Source organism: Gavia stellata, chromosome 1 (assembly GCF_030936135.1).
Source record: "Gavia stellata isolate bGavSte3 chromosome 1, bGavSte3.hap2, whole genome shotgun sequence".
Taxonomy (NCBI): Eukaryota; Metazoa; Chordata; class Aves; order Gaviiformes; family Gaviidae; genus Gavia; species Gavia stellata.
The window spans coordinates 20,161,448-20,180,499 of NC_082594.1; the positions used below are offsets into that span (position 1 = coordinate 20,161,448).

Consider the following 19,052-nt stretch of genomic DNA (forward strand, 5'->3'; position numbering starts at 1 on the left):
GCATAACGACCAGAATCAAAGACAACAGAAACACACAGATACCACCTTCTGACCATCAAACCAGGAAATCAAATAAAATCCTTTACAGTGGATTTGAAGGCAACATCCAGACTCCTGCAGTATGTGTAACTCAGTAGCAATTTCAAAATGTTTTAAGAAAGAAGTTTATAAACCAGCTTAAAAATTTGGCTCTTGGAAAGTCTGCTGAGCATCTTAAAGACAGTCTAGCTATTAAAAGAGGCATTGTAATATTTTACTGCAAGTGCTGTCTTAACCCTCTATTAAATACAGAATGTGATTGATTATTTCTACAATATTCTTCTAGCCCACTTTTTGGGCTGAGCATTTTTGTATCTTTTTTCTTCCCTCCCTCACTAAGACTCTTTCTGATTCCCATTTCCACCTCTACTTTCCATCTCCACGTTTCTCTGGACTTTCATAATCAGTACACATCTCAAAGATGTCAAAATGGAAGCAATGACACCTGTGCATTGCCAGAAAAAGGAGATGCCATTTCTTCTCTCAGCTAGCAAATACTTTCTCTTCAGATGAAAGAGAACTTATTACATGTCCTAGTATATGACCTCTTTTATGGGGAGTCGGTTGAGCAGGCACATTCCTAGATGATGGGGCATTTACCTGCCCCCTCCTCTTCTCTGAGGGAGACGAGTAGGACAAATCAGATCTCTGCATAAAAATTCAACAGAGCGTAGACCTCTTCACCATTTGCTTCTGCACTAAAGCAGCATATTACGCTTTTCCTCTCCCCTGCACCAACCAAATAGACCATCAATCCATAACTGAGGGCTGGCTCTGCTGAATTAGTTTTGCCTTTTTATATAAAATACTTTAAAACTTTAATGAAGAGCAACAGCAGCTTCTGTATGTAAGCATCTGTTAGCAAGCATGGAGTGACCAAGAGCACTAATGGAAGAAAACATAAATCAAGGACTAAATATAAGGTTTATAAGTTTTATATTTTTCTCTCCTCACAAAGATTTTACTTATCACCTGGTGGAAGTGACCCAAGTCAGCTGAAATAAAGGGCCTGACATTAAAAGGATATAATTTGGAGGAAGGAAGTTCCAGCTTAAGACCTGATTGGCTAGTGCAAGATAACGCTGAAACACTGAAGACATCTGAGCATTGAGGTTTTCACGTCTGCTGAATTCCTGAAGTACCTCTACTGTGAGCATGAAGATCTGCCGCAGATCGTCCTCCTATAGTCAGGACGAACACAATATATTAATAGAGTCTCTCAGTCATTAACTAAAAAATGTTGATTAAAAAGAAATACTTTTCTGAAAAGAATTTTCTGTTTTCACCCTATTTTTCATTAAAATACAGAAAATATTCTGAAGTTGTCCGTTAGAACCCCCCCACGCTTTTGCCAAAATTAATAGATTGTGTTTGTAAACAGTAAGAGAAGAAATCTCATAAATGCTAGTCATTAAAAGAAAAACTTAACAATATGCTTTTAACAACTGCTAGAAGAGAGGGTTGGTCTTTGGCATGAAAAAAAAGTTGGTAAGTTGCTCCACAACAGTCAGTTTAAAGCAATGCCTTCACAAAAACACTTCTGCCTGGCCAAACAATACATCTGAGACAACCAGACTACACCATCTGCAATAATATTTTTAAATACATAGCTCTCCTTGGCTTTAAACCAAAGCTATATTTAAGACTATCATTGTTCCACAGAGTATTCGTTTTGTTTGCAATTGGTAGCCAAGGAATTAAAAGAGTCCAACCGCATAAAGATCTGTAGCTGTACATTCATAAAACGGGCAAAAAGGGATTGCACCTTTTTGACAGAAGTTTTTAAAAAATACATTATCAACTTTCCTGAAGTAGCCAGTATCTGCATTTATAATATAATTATTTGTCCTCTTAAATGCTGTTATGCATACACTGTAACTGAATGCACCTTGTGCAAGAAAGTACTTCTGCTTCTCAGTGTTTACATTTCAGAAAGACAGGTAGCATATATTGATACAGAACTAGTTTACCTGAAATATACGTTTACAGTTACCATGGAACTCCATGCTTAGTCCAATGTTGCTGGTTTTACTTGAACTTGAGAACTCACTCAACAACGCCGTTAAAATGGAACAGGCCAAAGTTTGCTATAAAAAAAAAGGGGGAATAATATAACTAAAAGATGTCCAATAACGTAATACCACCTACATTGTCCTTAAATTATTTTATTAGCATATTTCTACGACTATTACTTCAGTTTCTTCTAAGACAAACTAGAACAACTCAAACTTTCAGGAGTATAGATCCTTGGGTGAATCATCTCTGGAATCATCCAGGCTCCATCCTTACAAAAGAAATTCAAGTATTTGAGCAATATAAAAGCTAGCACCCGTACAATCATCACTACAAAAGGGAAACAAACTTATTGTAATCCATTTCCCAGCCTTGCTGTTTACTTTCTCTCCCTGTGCACAGGGCTTTACAGATACTAGTTTCAGGGAAGATTCAGTTTCCACTTATTTCTATTGATCTAATAGTTCAGGTCACTCTGAAGTTAGTTCTGGCCCTTCTTTGCATTTGCTACACTTACCGTGTTGGTATTTGATCATGATTAAATTTATACCACCAAAAGTGATAAAAGCTAGTCAAAACCAACAACACCTGCAATACACCATCTACTACATCTTTTCCCTCTCCCCCATCAAAAAAAAGGGGAGAAATACGCAGAAAGCCCTGATGCTTGAAAGTTTTTGGATACTTCCCTCCAAAGCACAACATCCACAAGCCTCAGAAAGAACCTTTAAAACTACTCTATTAGAACGATGTCTCTGAAGCGATATAAAAATTGGTGAGAAAACGGCATGTTAATTTTAGAGAATCAGATCTGTGAAGACTGAAGGTTTAAGTATCTTTTTCATTCTCAAAATTTAACGTAAGGTAAATCAAACGCTTACCCTAAAATACAACCTAAAAGCCAACTTTCCTTTATGAAACACACTGCTCCAGCCCTTGTTGCTGTTTTTTGAAATAAAAAAAGCTTTTTTTCCTGATGCCAAAGTCCAGTAACCATCATCACCTGTTTTAATATATTTTTTAAACTGATCGTTACATACAAAGGGGAGTAAATATTGTACAGTGGATATGCAAGAAGTACTTCAGAAGTGCCATACACTACTGTAACAAGCACAATAGAGACTGTATACTGATGAAATGAAAACACTTTTTGTTAAAGAGACATTCTTAACAAAAAACCTTCAAAATTACTGGCTATCCTCTCAGACTGTTTGGAGCCAAGGTGCCAGGGATGGACAGAGGGATAGGAATTGTTAAAGGGTCATGCATGCCAGCAAGTGTCCAGGGGTTAAACAGAAATATGCACACTACCTCTGAACACCCGAAAGATTAAAGTGGAGATGATACTATTTATGCAAGCTCATACAACAGCTGAGACCAGTGCCATCCACCCACCAACTGCAACATCTTTGTTCAGAAATGCCTCTGAAGTCAGTACCTTGACCCTCCAGACAACTAGTTATCTTAGCCAGTATACACTAAATTAACATTCTTACTTGCTAAATAAGTTCCAGGCAGATTGAACATAGTGGCTTCATGATAATATATGGGTTTTCTCTTCTACTGTATAATAAAGCTGTACAGTGGACCAGCATATTGCTGATCAGTTGCTAAACAGTAATTTCTTAAAAACGGCAAAGACTGGATTTATTTCAAGTGGACTATTTCTCATCTACAGTGACCGCCGCATGTCACGTATGATAAAAGCAACGTTTAGCCACTGAAAAACAACATCACACTTTAAACTACTCTAGCAAAAGTGCTATTTTGCCAGTTCTATACTAGACTTAGAAATATTTCTAATTAGCTCAAACATTTCAGTATTTTATTTCCAAATTTCTGTGTAAGCTATTTACACAATAAATATTTTTTATTTGGAGGAAATCCAGATTTGATCCAATATAAAAAAAATAGTGTAGGCTAACACTGAATTTTAAATCCAACATTAGAAGTTCCATATGAAAATAATTAATCTGGGGGGGGGAAAAAAAACCAAACTAAAAAAAAAACCCAAACCCTGAAGTTTGGCTCTAGAACAATGCTTCAGATAAGAATACATGTTTTTAAAGGAATAGTGCAAAGTTGCCAGAGAACACTGCCCAATTTCATTATGTGCCAGGAGATGCAGAAGTCTCACATGGCTCTCTAAATACTTTAAAATGCAAGCTTTTGTTTTATGCTTTAATTACTGACACACTGATACTTTTCAGCTCAGAGAACCCATGATGTAAGAACATCATTAGTTGCAATTACAAATCTGTATAGTTTGATGCTCTTTAACATACCATGATTACTATGTGGTATTAATGATTACAATAGTACAACAGCCTGGCTAAAGCTAAGCTGCTTCTGCTTTATCATGCAAAGATCTTCACACCAAACCACCATCCAGACCACCACAGGAGAAGCAGGGTAGTGATGCAGACTACCCATCATTTGCAGTCGGTTGCCAGTTACTCAAAAATAAATCAGTACGTTCGAATGACAGGTAAGAAACAATAGGAAAGAAATGTTTGTTCCCACCATGATTACAAATAGTTAATATTAACTGAAATAATAGACATTTTCTCCTTCCATTTGCTCTAGTTTGTTTATATGGTATATAATAATTTATCCTTTCTGTTTGGATAGTAATGTGCTATTACATGATAAAAGTGTGTTCCAGATTCTTTTAGTGTGCTTTTCTCCTGATTTCATGGAGAAATTTAAAAGGAAGGTTAAATTTTGTGATTGACGGTAAAGAAATCTCTTCAAAGATGTAAAGAGCAATGGATGCAGCTAGGCTGACTGAATCTGCTAAGAGCCTGATAAAGCAGATTGAGCAGTGACCTGCCCCCCTGATTTCAACAAGAACTATCTGAAGTAGTTCTGCCATCGATACCTGCTTTGAGCATGAAAGGAGAAGTATGACGTTACTAGAGATTTACACACTTTACTCCCTCCAGCAACCTAGCTCACAGTGAACACCAGGGCACACTGCATCCCTCCGCTGCTCTCCTCTCTCCCACTGACTTCCCAGCACCCCACCAACTCCTTCACCTTGGTATTTCAATACCTGGGGTGCAAATCCTGCCCCATTCCGTCACCATCCCAAGGGCGCTCTGTGCACTACGGGCACGTCCATGCCCTCCTCTCACTATCTGCATCTGCGCTTATCCTCTCACTATCTGCATCTGTGCTTACCCCTTGCTTCCATGAGGAATTTTAAGGACTCCCATATATCCACATCACCAGAGCAGGAGAAGACCAAACATGAGATATTGGCCAGTAATTTAAAATTTACTGCAGTGACAGGCTGAGAGGAGATAGCTTGAGATTGGTTTCCTAGAAGGTAGGTGCCAACCCCCGGGAGTTTAGCTTACAGACAAGAGCAGAGGAACAGATCAAGACCTGTAACCTGCCCTGGCAATCTCAAGCATTTCACAGAACTGCATCCAAAACCACCACTGCTTCCCAAAACTGCTATAAGACTACAGGAATTTACATAGATTGTTATTCATAGCAGTAAGATTGCCATTTTCATATGAATATTAACAAACTAATTAACATAAAAGAACATGTGCCCTGCCCTCTACTGAACTCTTCTGAATACACAGTAATATTTCAGAAACTGTGGAATAAAGCTTCAGTAAACTTTATGAAGAGTAAAATTTTACTTTATGAAAAGTGACTCTACTGAAGGTTAACTACCAATATTTTGAAATACATTTTTTAAATTTACATTTATGTTTGGTATGAAGACACTTTAAGCACCCTCAACAGAAATGCAGAGTATTAGAAGAAGGATTTCAAAAATCTGAAAAACAACATAATTTCATATAAACCAGTACACTTGTGCTCTGTGAAATAAAATTACTTCCTCTGACACATAACAAAATTGAATGCACTTAATACATGTAAAGTACTATGGTAGAGGGTTTTTTTTGTTTTGGAGTGTACTTTTTTTAAGGTTTTTGCCGTGCCACAGGAGAGATTAACAATTCAATTTAATAATACCACACAGTAATAAGTAGAAAATGCATGTGATTCTAGGCATCATATTAAAAGTCAGATCTGAATGTCTATTGCGCAGTAATGCCATTAACTTCATACCAGTAAGAGTACACCTCTGAACCTAGTTTGACTCGCTCGCTAGCAATTTCACTAGTTCTGCCACAAGTACATACCCAAACAATAACCCCATCTAACAAAATAAAATACTTCTCTTGTTGAGAGCAGACTGCCTCTGAGAATAGCTTGGCACTCACCCCAGTTAGCTTTATTACCAGGAATAAACTTTATGAAAGATCGCTATACATAAAATAGACTCTCAGCTGCTCAAACAGAAGATCAATGGGACTTGTGATAAGAGATTAACTTGGCAATCAGATACCCAGTAGTAACATCGTTTTAGTGGTTTTCTTTTTAAATTATTCTAATAAAACACAGACACTACAGAAAGACCATGCACCATTTTAACAGTAAACAACATTTATATATAATTCATAAAACTCAGATGCAGAAGGTAAATGCAACTTATTCCTCCAAATGGAATGTCCCCTATAACAAAAGTTAAAGCCATAATGTTTGAAGGGATTTCACACTTGTGCCTGGACTGCCCATGGAATAAGTGAACTGCTTCATTTGAGGGTAGTTAGGTTACAAAGCATCTGAAAGGAAGAAGAGTTCAAATACAGCTTAGGAAAAAATGGACATGTGGTACACCAGCTCCAAGGCAGAAAAGCCAACAGACAAAGCAGAATGAACTACACCACCAAAAGTGTTTCCTCTGTTCTGAAATTCAGAGCAGAGATACAGCTAGGTCGTCAGAGGCTTGATTAAATAATTCATTTTACTACAAAACCTAAACTATCAAGCACCCCCCCACACACACCTTCTGCAAATGTCATTTACACCTACAGAAAAATTAGTAAGCGTATTTAAAAGAATAAAGGTCTCACTTGAACAGAGAAAATCATAACGTCTACCCTGTTACAGTAAATCACTGCCAGCCTGAATATGCATTTAGAGGACTTTTTGTCTCCATCTGTATAATGTCAACTCTGTTACTGAAACCAAAGGGAAGCCACAAGAAGCATTTAATAATATCCCTAAACCAGCTAAACTTGCACAAGATCACAAAGAATCAAAGAGTAAATCTATCAGAGGTAGAATTTGCTGTGCTGCTCCTAGACGATAAAATTCTGTAGTGAGAATGTGTCAAAAGCAATTTTACTAAATAAATTATTTAAAGCAAGACTTCCTTTACAAAGGCAGTAATACACTTCTTCCCTAACTTCCTTGAATAAGCACAGCTATATCTGCTAACATTTTCAGAGTATCTAAAACCCCAGAATGCAAGCTGCAACTCCAAATGGAAAGGTTAACAGGATGGCCAGAGAACCAAAAGCATTATGTACACAGAGTAACTGGGGCCACTCCAGCTTTTCAACTTGTGAGTACTGCAATGCAGGGGGGGGGGAAAAGCCCAGGAGCTGAAGTAGTAGTTCCCAACAAACGAAAAATCAGAATATATTCTGAAGGAATATAAGCAAGCACCAGGAAGAACCCACCGGATTTTTTCTGTTTGTTCCTGCCCAAATGAGCCAACTGGTGGAAAAAAGCTGTAAAGCAGGGACAGGATGATAGGAATAGGACCCACAGCTGCAGTTTTATGCTGTCAGCAGTAAGGGACTGGCTGGGCAGCAGACCCCTTTCCTCCCACTCCCCCTCTGCCACCATGCAAAGACAGACTAGCAGCACGAGGTTAACACACCACACCTACAGCGGCACAACAGGCAAGACCCTGCTTCCCTTCCTTGGGGGGAACCAGGCAAACCAAGCAAGGGAAACCCCCAAGGTTGAGCTGAGAAAGAGAAAACCAATTCCTTTGCAAATCACTGGGAGCCACAGGAAGATGATCTTGTGGCATGTGAAGCATGCAGGCTTTGGCCAAAGAGAGAAGGGAAGTAGCAGCCTCTACTAATAGTGGAAGAGGTCCAGGCAGAGTTTGCTGGAGCTTAAGGTGCAAAACATGCTTTTCTTTGTTTCTCTGGGGACAGGTGAAGTTGTAAAGCAGAAGTCAGGAGGAGAAAAAAAAAAGTAACCTCATCAAAAACAGTGAAAGTCTGAAAACCATTTATCCAGAGTTAACATATCCTTCTCCAGGCTCTTCCCTGAAAGGCACCAGTTCAATCTTCATTCCTACAGTAGCTGCATGAACAAATCCAAGACTTACTTTTCATTATTTTGAATTTAATTGAAAGATAGCCATACAGTTCGCCATCAGTATCACCCAGCTTTAAATATACATCATCCTGGCAAGTGCTTTTTGGTGGGCAGGGGGTCCCCTCTCCCCCCACTTTTCCTGGTCCTTCTTGCCCACCTCTGCCTGCCATACTGCCAGATATGCCAAATAAGCTGCATTACATGGCTGTGCTCCACAGCAGATCTGCTAAAAAAAAAAAAAATTAAAAAAGGGTTTAGGAGGGAAAAGGCTGGTTGTTTTTAAGTAGGCTCCCACACAGATCCAATTTATTACTGAACGTATATATTCAGAAGGGCAGCACCTCTGAGAGGAAGCGGGACTGAGCAGCAAGGGTCAACAAACTTCTTAACAGGCTTTTCCCCTCAAGCCTGTTTATTTGTGTGTCACCACAGTAATAAAAAATACAGGTGTAACACATAGAAAGGCATAATTTCGTTCTTCCCACTGAGTCTCTGAGGTCTACAGGTGAGGGCCTCCACATCTGCACATCTCATGAGATGGCAGAATTGAGGAAACGAAGAGTCTTGGATGCTATACATAGCACAGGGGGCACACATCTCTCCTCTGGATCATATCTCCTCACTTCCCAGCCCAGCCTTTGAAACTGTAGCTCTATTGTAAATGACAATAGTGGGAGCTATCAATTTTTAATATTGAAGTTATTAAGCAACTAAGCTGGAGTCTTGGCCTACTGCATCTCTGGTAAAGTAGGCTCTCTTTCAAAAGAAAAATCGGGAAAACTTTAAAAGGCACCTTGGTTAATACAACTACTAAGAAAATACTTATGTTTTAAAGGTCTCTTATATTTCTATTACCGAGTTTTAACTTCATATTTGGAGTAGTTTCTGGATCCCTAAAATTCCCAAACCAATCTTTAAACACACTAAATTAGACCTTTATAGAGCACTTGCCAGCATGAAGGAAACAGCTTAAATATCCTGGCTTACCATCTGGTTTTTTTTTATACTTGACTTGTCTTAAGGGCAGTAAGGTTCATAGGACAAGGTAATAATTTTATTAGACCAGAAGATACAGCTGAGAATAGAGGGGGGAAGTAATATATACGTTTTTGTCAAAAAATAAAAGTCACAAGAGCCTCTCCAACTCCTACCCTACCACATGAGACAGCAACAGCTAGACAGTGATCCAGAAGTAAAATTCCTCTTAAAGAATAGAAATAAAAACCATAAATGTTAAATAAATATAACTAGTTATCTATGCAGACATTATTGATAGATTAATTGCAATGAAGATGAATGCATAGAGTTCTGCTTGTTAATATTTCCCACTGTTCACATGAGATCCATCCACAGCACATTCCTGAACAGTTTTAGGTAACCTGAAGCATCTGAATCTTCTCTCTAGCCCAACCATGAGCACTGGAAAAGAAGACCAACAGATTTACAGATTTTTAAGAGAGAAGGAACTGTTAGGATCCCAGAGCTCTTCCAGTAACTCTTGACAAGTCTTCTTGCACATATAGAAAAATTTAGGTTTCAGGTATGGAGGTTTGTATTAGAATACATTCTACTGTATGCGTTGTAGATCTTAAAAACCTACAGTTTCTGTTGCTTCCCAGACCTGTGTCAGATCTACAGCAGTTGGACCGCTCTACATCTGCCTACTCATACTCTGGAAGAAATCCAGGTGTGATCCATATCCTAGTCCAGTTTTACATAAAGTCCATCTGATTGTGTTCACATACAGACCAGTTCCTTCTCCTGGGAATCAGTGACCTTAGATGCCAGGATTCCTGTCCTTCTGGCAGGGATAAAGGACAAACGAAATCCTTCAGCTATGCAAAAGCAGAACATTCTAACACAAAAAGAAAAGGCCAAGAAATTGAAGTCATTTATAGTTGAGAAGAACTTGGCCCATACATTTCTCCAAAATCTTTAAATGAGTGATAGAAAACATGTCTTTAGCATTTTAAGATTGGCCCATGATACTGTGTCTACTGCCAGAAGCTCCGTCCCCCAGAGATGAAGATTTTTAAAAGAGATCCTGAAATTGCTATTGGAGGGAGATTACAGACTCTCCTTGATGAGCAGGAGGATGGCTTGTACCTATGTTACAGGAGGAGCCAGAAAAAACAAAACCAGGAACTCCAAAGCTAATCCTTACCCTCCCAGAGGATTACTACCTAAATTCATTCACAAATTAATAGGCAGCCAGACCCTCTGTAGTCTGCTTTCCCTTCTCAGACAGAGGTTTCTTCTGCAAGATCCATAAAGGTCCATACTGCAGAGAAACAGGAGACAACACTCCAGGTTGAAACCCTGGCTCTAACCACCCATCATTCCCAGCCCTGTGTCGTGGTTTAAGCCCAGCCGCACTAATCACCACACAGCCGCTCACTCACTCCCCTTCCTCAGCTGGACAGGAGAGTGAAAATATGAGGAAAAGGCTCGTAGGTCGAGATAAGGACATAGGGAGTAATATTACCTCTCCTTAATGCCCTGTTATTTCCTTAACACGTACACTGTGTTCCACTATTAAGAGATTACTCAATACTAAAGCCATCTTTTTAATCTCCTGCCCACTTCCTTCCTCTCATCACTATTCTTCTCCTTCACTTTCTTCCAATCTTTTTCATTTTTTCATTCTCAACAGTTCATCCGTCAGTCTTGCTCCCATGTCAGTTTGCCACAGCATTACTCAACATACCTTCAAGTTCCATCCTCAAAATACATCCATTTCTAAAGGTATTTTTAACTAATACTCAAGAAGTTAAGATACTAAGCATATCAAATCCTGCAAAAGGACACATGCGGAAGACTTAATACCATCTACATTCACCGTTCTCCTCATTACACCAACCTTCAGGACTTGACCCTGACAACATGTTACTGAAAAGTCCCCAAGATTTTAAGAAGCATGAGTGTAACACACACGCAAAATTAGTACACATGTCTGACAGGAACTGGGTGGAGGGTTGCAAAGAATAGAAGAGATTAAGTACCTACTTTATTCTTGTAAGATAAAGAAGGGCCAGGAAGCTTCAGAGACAGCAGAGAGGAGAAAGTAAGTGGGGAAGCAGGCAAGAGACCACTTTTTTAAAAAGGACTTTCAATTACAAACTGCTGTAGAAAGCCATTATCAACAGCTAAGAGCCGTGTTTGAGAGCTTGAAACATTTTTAAATATGAAGTGACCTGCTGCTGACTCCATATGTTATTTCTCAGCTGCTAGAGTGAACCTCAGGTAGGAAGGCACAAACGGGTGGGCAGTAGGTCAGAGGAAACCAGGAGCAGAAGTCTGGGAACGATACAGAAAAGGACCAAGAGACTCAACAGAGAATTGGGAATCACGAAGGTGTGACAGACTCCTGAAACTTGAGTGTACAAGGCTGGAGGCAAGAGAGCACATCACATCACAGGGAAGACGTGTTAAAAAAGTGGAAGGACTCAGGGAGGCACAGAGGGCTGGAAACCATCTGCTGATCTCTCCCAACACCCATATACTAGTCTCCTCTGTGACTTGAGTGGAGGCCTGTTTTTATAAATAACTAATATAAACACCTCTCCAGTGAAGTGCAGAAACACCTGTGACACTGCATGGCACTGCCCTGACAGCACAACTTGGATCTTAAAAGCAGTATCACTCCCTTAGCTTCATACTGTACCCTGAAGCACCCTGCACTGAGACTCCACACAGCAGCAAGGCAGCTGCACCACTGTGGTTCCACATGGCCTCAGGGGCATGGCTGAAAACTAGAGACACTAGTAAAAACACCCAGCCATATTTGAAAAGATAAGTAGATAATTCCTTGTATGAATTATTTCATACAACCTTTCAAAGTTATTATTTGTACAAAAGGCATGCCCTGAACCCACTCAGAGCTCATTTGTGGCAGGTACTGTGCTAACACACAATTTTATTACTGCTTTATTATTGTGTATGCCAAGTCCTGGGTCATATGAAGCCATGCCAGTACCACAGTTTCTCTTGCAGCAGAGTCTCAGAAGATTACAAGAACATTTTTATGAATGAGAACTATTTTATATTATAAAACCTCATACGTACATGGGAGCGTGTGTTTATAACCAGCCTGCGAAAGACTAACAAAGATATACTGCGCCTTACAGAAAAGATGTTCCAGCAGCATCACATGTAATTTTTTTACTAGTACATTGTATTACCATACTGGAATAGAAAACATCTTTATATACTAAAGAAGTTTTAAATACTCTTCTTAAAACCTGAGCACAAATACTTTGGAAAAACTATGGAGAAAGTAATATTTGTGAAGGGGGTAGATAAAGGGAAATGAAAAGCTGAGCCAAACTTGGTCTCTGTATGGTGGCAGTGAGTGAAACTTGGAGAAGAGGAGAGTGAAATGTTGTCCCTTCCCCCAGCCAGAGCTCCTCTGTGACACACTCTGTTCTGCAGCAAGCCCAGGGTGATATACTTACAGCTGGCAGTCTCAACTTGCTGTATGCTGTGTTCAGGGTAGTGAGTCTGTATATTAGTGCATGCACAGAATACAACTGCAGAAGTTGGACTGTGCAAGAGTTAGTGCAGAGAGGACTTCTCTGTCAGCACCCAGATTTCTATTCACTTTTGTATCTTTATGGAAAGATCATATAAACTACATACGCATATACACCAGCACGCAAAAAAACTTGAAAATCTCAGTTGTAATTCCATTTTAATAACACGGCTATGTTCCCTGGAAAAAAGCATGAATTTAACATTGTTCTCCTAAGCAAAGACCCATTTCTATCCAAATTATGCACAATGAAAAATGCTGAAATGTTCTCCTTAAGCTAAGTGACAGTGAAATTAAGGTTTAGAAGTATAAACAAAATTTCCATACCCTGGAGGGATATCACTTGTGCTCAGAGGTGACACACTATTTTTAGGACCATGACATGAGCTGCATTACTTCTAGTACATTTTGATCCAATTTTTAGAGTTAAACATTTGCCACTCATGTCTAGTACAACTGCTGCTCTAAATGCTCAGCAACATTATGAGTCCATTCCCTCAAGGTTTGTTTTGTTTGAGAAAAGCTTAAAAGTTTCAGCATGGAATCTTCGATTTGCATTCGGTAGGAGAAAAAATCACCTCTCTTTAATCTCTAGTTACATGCCTCTATTATGACCTATTCTAAACTTATCTCCTGGCATAGCAAACGGAATTTCACTAAATGCATAGATAGATATTGGACACCTTGTTTCCACTTTAAGCTCAGTATGGAAGGTAACACTTACCCCTAGCAGTATGACATTAAATCTAGAGTAAGTTTTGCATTTCCAGCCCACATTTTACTTCCTCACACCCCTTGCTCTCCACCTATCTCCCAGAGAACAGCAGAGGCCTATGCCTCTTGCTGAGTAACCTATTCCGACAGCTGAGCCACAGGAGGGTGCAGCACTGCAGAGATGGAAGGGCAACAGAGTGTGTAGAGAACCTGCTAGCTAATGGAAAATCCATTTTAGATCATGCTGTTTTATGAAAGAAACCCAGAGAAACGGGGGAAAAAAAAACCCATCACAATAGTGACAGTTAAAGCAGCAACTGAGATAAACCTATTCCCTGAGAAATACAGTGTAATTGTGTACCAAAGAACTTCACATACTACTACTGGTCCCCAAACATTCTTATTCAAAAATCTTCAACTTGGTAAATGATTGCTTGAATAGCTATCAACTTAACTACTAATTTTTACTTCTAGGTAAGAGAAGTATACAAGATTTTATAGTCACTAAGTATATAGCTTATGCTGCTGATACAGATTGCTTAAATTTTGAAGAAGAAAATTAAATACTTACCACAGTGGGGTTACCGCTGCTGATCAACTGGCTGACTTCATGAAAAATGCTTTTGCAGTCAATTGATTTGTCTAATGATCCCCGTTTCACTATCACCGCTACTGCTAATAGAATCTGCTCCCGAACATACTTTTGAAGGCTGTAAACAACATTGCAAAAATATGTTTGTAAATAATTTTGAACATCAGTGTCCAATAAAATTTTAAACTAATTTCTTTTTTCAAAGATTTTGTGTGAATTCATAAGGGAAAGCTGACAACTCTACAAAAGTCAACTAAGTATTAAGAATGGAAGACAAATAATTGTTGAAATGGTCTTCCGCTGCTACCCTTGGAAACAAAAGGACAACCCAGACTTTATGCCAAATCCTACATGTTCAGAGGTGTTTTTTTCTATACTTACTTAGGCCTTTGTAAGACATAGGTTAGAAGGAATGTTCGCAGTGACTCGATGCTAGTTTTTTCCAAGAGAATCCATTCTCTTACAACTGCTTCCATTATCGCTGTAGCAGCTTGAAAAAGGACATAGTCCACTTTACTAGTTTCTGTGGGGAAAAACAAAGGCAATTTGAGTATCAGAAGACATACATGTATGTATGTCTAACAAAAAAAGGAATTTACTGTTAATTTTGTTGCTATGAAATCAGGCAAAGAATTTACACCTCAAAAGGGAAGGGAAACCAATAACCCAATTATCAAATTGTCCTATATTATTTGAGTCAGAGACTCAGGGGAAGAAAACTTGGCTGCATGATGAGACTGGCCAAAAACCAAGAATCAGAGTGCTAACACAACTGTGGAACAAATAAAAATCACAGATTTAATCACAATACATTAAGATATGATTGTCAGGCATGCCAGAACTGAAGATTCTTCTACCATTCGTGTGCTTACCTTTGGAACCAACAGTGCATAACATTATATGTATTTTATGAATGGTAGTGAGAACCAAGTCCACTTACACATAAAGATAACATTTGTGTTTAATTATTACAACAAAAGTTTTACAGACTGGTGTATTTAAGGTTTTCTGCATTATGTTCAAGCTTCTGTATTTATCTTGAGGTAATCAAAATATAGCTTTCTAACAAAGTGCAGGAATCACTAGCCCTTATTATCTTAATATCTGATTGCTTTCTATATAAATGCACTAAAGAAACTAGAAGAAGATGTTATGGAAAAAGGTGACAGTTTGTGTGACTACAAAATATAATTTACAGAAAACCCCTGGAATTTGAATTTAATTTATATGATGATAGAAAGCTACCAAGAATATATTTTTTTTTTTTTTGTTCCTTTGGCTTTTCAAAAATCTTAACTTAGAAATAGCAGGTAGTATCTCAGTAGCCAGTTTCAAAACATTCTGAGCTCTGTAGGAAACATGGAAAGAGCATTCGGAAAAGGTGTAGCCACAGGGTGGCAAAAGCCTAAAATATGAAATGGCGAAGTAAAATTCCTGAACAAGAAGTGGAGTTTGAGCTATGGTGGGCGACCTGCCAGAACTAGGAAAAAACTAGATTTATCTGAGAAAGCCTCAGTCAGGGGATGACGGGCTTTAAATAACTACAAAAGAAACTTTCTACCCCGATTATATACATACAAATTCATAGTATGTATTCCCTTTATATGCAAGTTCTATATCCAAGATAGCAGCCAATTTGCTAAAATGTTTTTAAGTAATTTAATAAGGCTCCAATTGTAAAGCCTACACAGGTAAACATGCTTAAATCAAAACAAACCACCTTTAAATTACTTAGCTTAATTTGGAAAATTAAGTAACCACTTAAAAGATTAATGTGTATGTCTAACACACACAAAAATAAGCCAGATTATTCCTGCATGGGTATTTTAATTCTGGCATTTTCTACTTTCTGGGTCTTTGGCTTTTCAAACTGTACAAAGCTCACACAAAAAGAGAATGCTATAAAAAAAAAAAAGAGGATGGAATTTCTCCTTTGCACCAAATACTGCAGATTAATTACAGTCATGAACAGCACAGACATCCAGCACCTGGTGTAAGCTTGTAACTAGTCAGAGCACCATTATTCTCTACATGAAGTTACTAAAGAAAGATGGGACAACAAGTTTTGCCAGTACATTTAAGAGCTGTAAGCTTACAGCTGAAGAACGTAGAGCCTCATGTTTCCTGGGTTCAACTCCAGGTGTCTACAGAAATTTTATGGTAGTGGCTGTTCCCCTTTTCCTTATGCTCATCATCTCCATTGTTCTCCATGTATTGCTCATATGTTCTCTCCCGTCAACATCCTTGTTGTCTCTCTCTACGTCTATTCCAATTCTTGTCTTGACCATTTTTTTCCTATTTCTTTTAAAACCCATCTGCTCTGATTCTCTAGTTCCTACCCATCCTTACCTGCACATATCGCTTCAGTACACTTTAACACATCAAGAACATTCATCATGAACAGCTTGTTTCCTTTCCTGGTTCCTGATTTCATAATCCCTGCCTCTCCCTTCTCACCTCCCAGGTGTTAACCAGCTGTTCTTTTGGTCCAGACTGTACAAACATTTACTCATGAAGCACAAAGTCTTGGGAAAAGTCTCTCATTTCCAGGTCTCAGCATCACAACTGCCTACTGGAGAAGCCACTGCCAGGAAAAACTTGCCCCATGTGGAAATATGCTGGTTTCTCAATGGTGATAGCACATGAGCAGTTTAAGGACGTAATAGTTCTAGACATCCAAAAGATCACAGAATCACAGAAGTTCATGAAAGGCAGGTCCTGCTTGACCAACATGATCTTCTTCTATGACCAGGTGACCCGCTGAGTGGATGAGGGAAAGGCTATGCATGTTGTCCACCTGGACTTTAGTAAAGCCTTTGACACCATTTCCCACAGCTTTCTTCTGGAGAAACTGACTGCTCATGGCTTAGACAAGTAAAAAACTGGCTGGACAGCTGAGCCCAGAGAGTTGTGGTGAATGGAGTGAAAACCAGTTGGCGGCCGGTCACAAGTGGTGTTCCCCAGGGCTTGGTTTTGGGGCTGGTCTTATTAAATATCTTTATCGATGACCAGGATGAGGGGATTGAGTGCTCCCTCAGCAAGTTTGCAGATGACACCAAGTTGGGTGGGAGTGTTGATCTGCTTGAGGGTAGGAAGGCTCTGCAGAGGGATCTGGACAGGCTGGATTGATGGGCCCAGGCCAACTGTATGAGGTTCAACAAGGCCAAGTGCCGAGTCCTGCACTTAGGTCACAACAACCCCCCCCATGCAATGCTACAGGCTTGGGGACGAGTGGCTGGAAAGCTGCCCTGCAGAAAAGGACCTGGGGGTGCTGGTTGACAGCCGGCTGAATATGAGGCAGCAGTGTGCCCAGGTGGCCAAGAAGGCCAACGGCATCCTGGCCTGTATCACAAATAGTGTGGCCAGCAGGAGTGGGGAGGTGATTGTGCCCCTGTACTCGGCACTGGTGAGGCCACACCTTGAATCCTGTGTTCAGTTTTGGGCCCCTCACTACAAGAAAGACGTTGAGGTGCTGGAGCGTGTCCAGAGAAGGGCGACGAAGCTGGTGAGGGGTCTGGAGCACAAGTGTTATGAGGAGCGGCTGAGGGAACTGGGGTTGTTTAGCCTGGAGAAGAGGAGGCTGAGGGGAGACCTCATCGGTCTCTACAATTACCTGAAAGGGGGTTGCAGAGAGGTGGGTGTTGGTCTCTTCTCCCAAGTGACAAGTGATAGGACAAGAGGAAATGGCCTCAAGTTGCACCAGGGGAGGTTTAGGGTGGATATTAGGAAAAATTTCTTTACTGAGAGAGCAGTCAAACGTTGGAACAGGCTGCCCAGGGAGGTGGTGGAGTCACCATCCCTGGAGGTGTTCAAGGAACGTGTGGACAAGGCATTGTGGGACACGGTTTAGTGGCCATGGTGGAGTTGGGTTGATGGCTGGACTTGCTGATCTTAAAAGGTCTTTTCCAATCTTAATGATTCTGTGATTCTATGATGTACTAATGTAGTATACTAAAACTAGAAGAAACTCTTTGTAGAAAAAATTTTGGTTGGGGAGTGGGTGTAGAAAAGGAACCAAAGCCTCCTATATATATAACAGTATAATTTAACAGCACATTACTAGGCCTGCAATATTGACATCAGAGTATTCATGAATTGTACATCTCTAATCTAGTAAATTTAGAAATAACAGTTTAAAAAGTTACTGTGTAATGAATTAAGTGTGAAAAAATCATATTTTAAACATAATTCTAATATTTTTCTGTTCATTCTGGTAATTTCTTTGAAAGAAAAGTTGCTTTTTTGGGTTTTTGATATGTGTTCTTTTCCACAGATTTCCAGGTTTTCCTCACCAGGTTTCGGAGTCAGCTTTCACTAAAACTTCCCCCTTGCCTCCCCCCAACATTCACATCCGGTCAGTACAGGGGTGCTGAGCTTACATGCTTACTGTTCCTGCAATTCTCAGATTATTTAGCTGCCAAACTCTAATAAGTCTCTATAGCACCTGTAAAAACAGATTTGTTTTTAAAGACTTGTAACACGATCACATTACCAGCATCTCCATTAAAACCCAAGAAAACCCAAGAAAACCCAAGACATTTCTGATAAAAGGTGATACATACCTTTTCTTTCTCCACAGGTATAATCCCACAAAACTCTGAATCAATATTCTATTGCTTCTAACAGGTGGACAGAAACTTTTCTAACTACTTCTTTTTTTTAAACAAACAGTTGGGCTGTTAACAGCAACTTACTAAGACATTCAACATGAAATAAATTCTCACCATGGAAAAGTTCAGCACCAGTGGAAAATCTGGCAAAAGTATATAACATTGCATCATTGGTTGATTCAATGGGAAGCATCAAGCCAAGCAATCGCAGTACAGGCAGTTCTACAAGCTTCACAGATTAGACCGTATTAAAATAATCATGTAGCAGAGAAAACCTGAATCTATTAAATCAGTTTAGGAACTTAGCTACACGAAGTTGCAGGTTGCAGACTTCAAAGCTGCCAGA

General features: G+C 39.4%; 1 protein-coding gene across 1 annotated transcript in view; it reads right to left on the reverse strand.

The window, feature by feature from the left end:
• The window catches only part of XPO4 (exportin 4), an 80,433-nt gene that overhangs the window by 37,302 nt on the left and 24,079 nt on the right, over positions 1-19,052 (reverse strand). Inside the window, exons 3-6 of the mRNA XM_059818660.1 lie at positions 14,478-14,619; positions 14,076-14,214; positions 2,010-2,126; positions 1,067-1,220 (exon numbers count right to left, since the gene is read on the reverse strand). Coding sequence (XP_059674643.1) covers positions 1,067-1,220; positions 2,010-2,126; positions 14,076-14,214; positions 14,478-14,619 — 552 coding nt within the window. The remainder of the gene's footprint in view (positions 1-1,066; positions 1,221-2,009; positions 2,127-14,075; positions 14,215-14,477; positions 14,620-19,052) is intronic.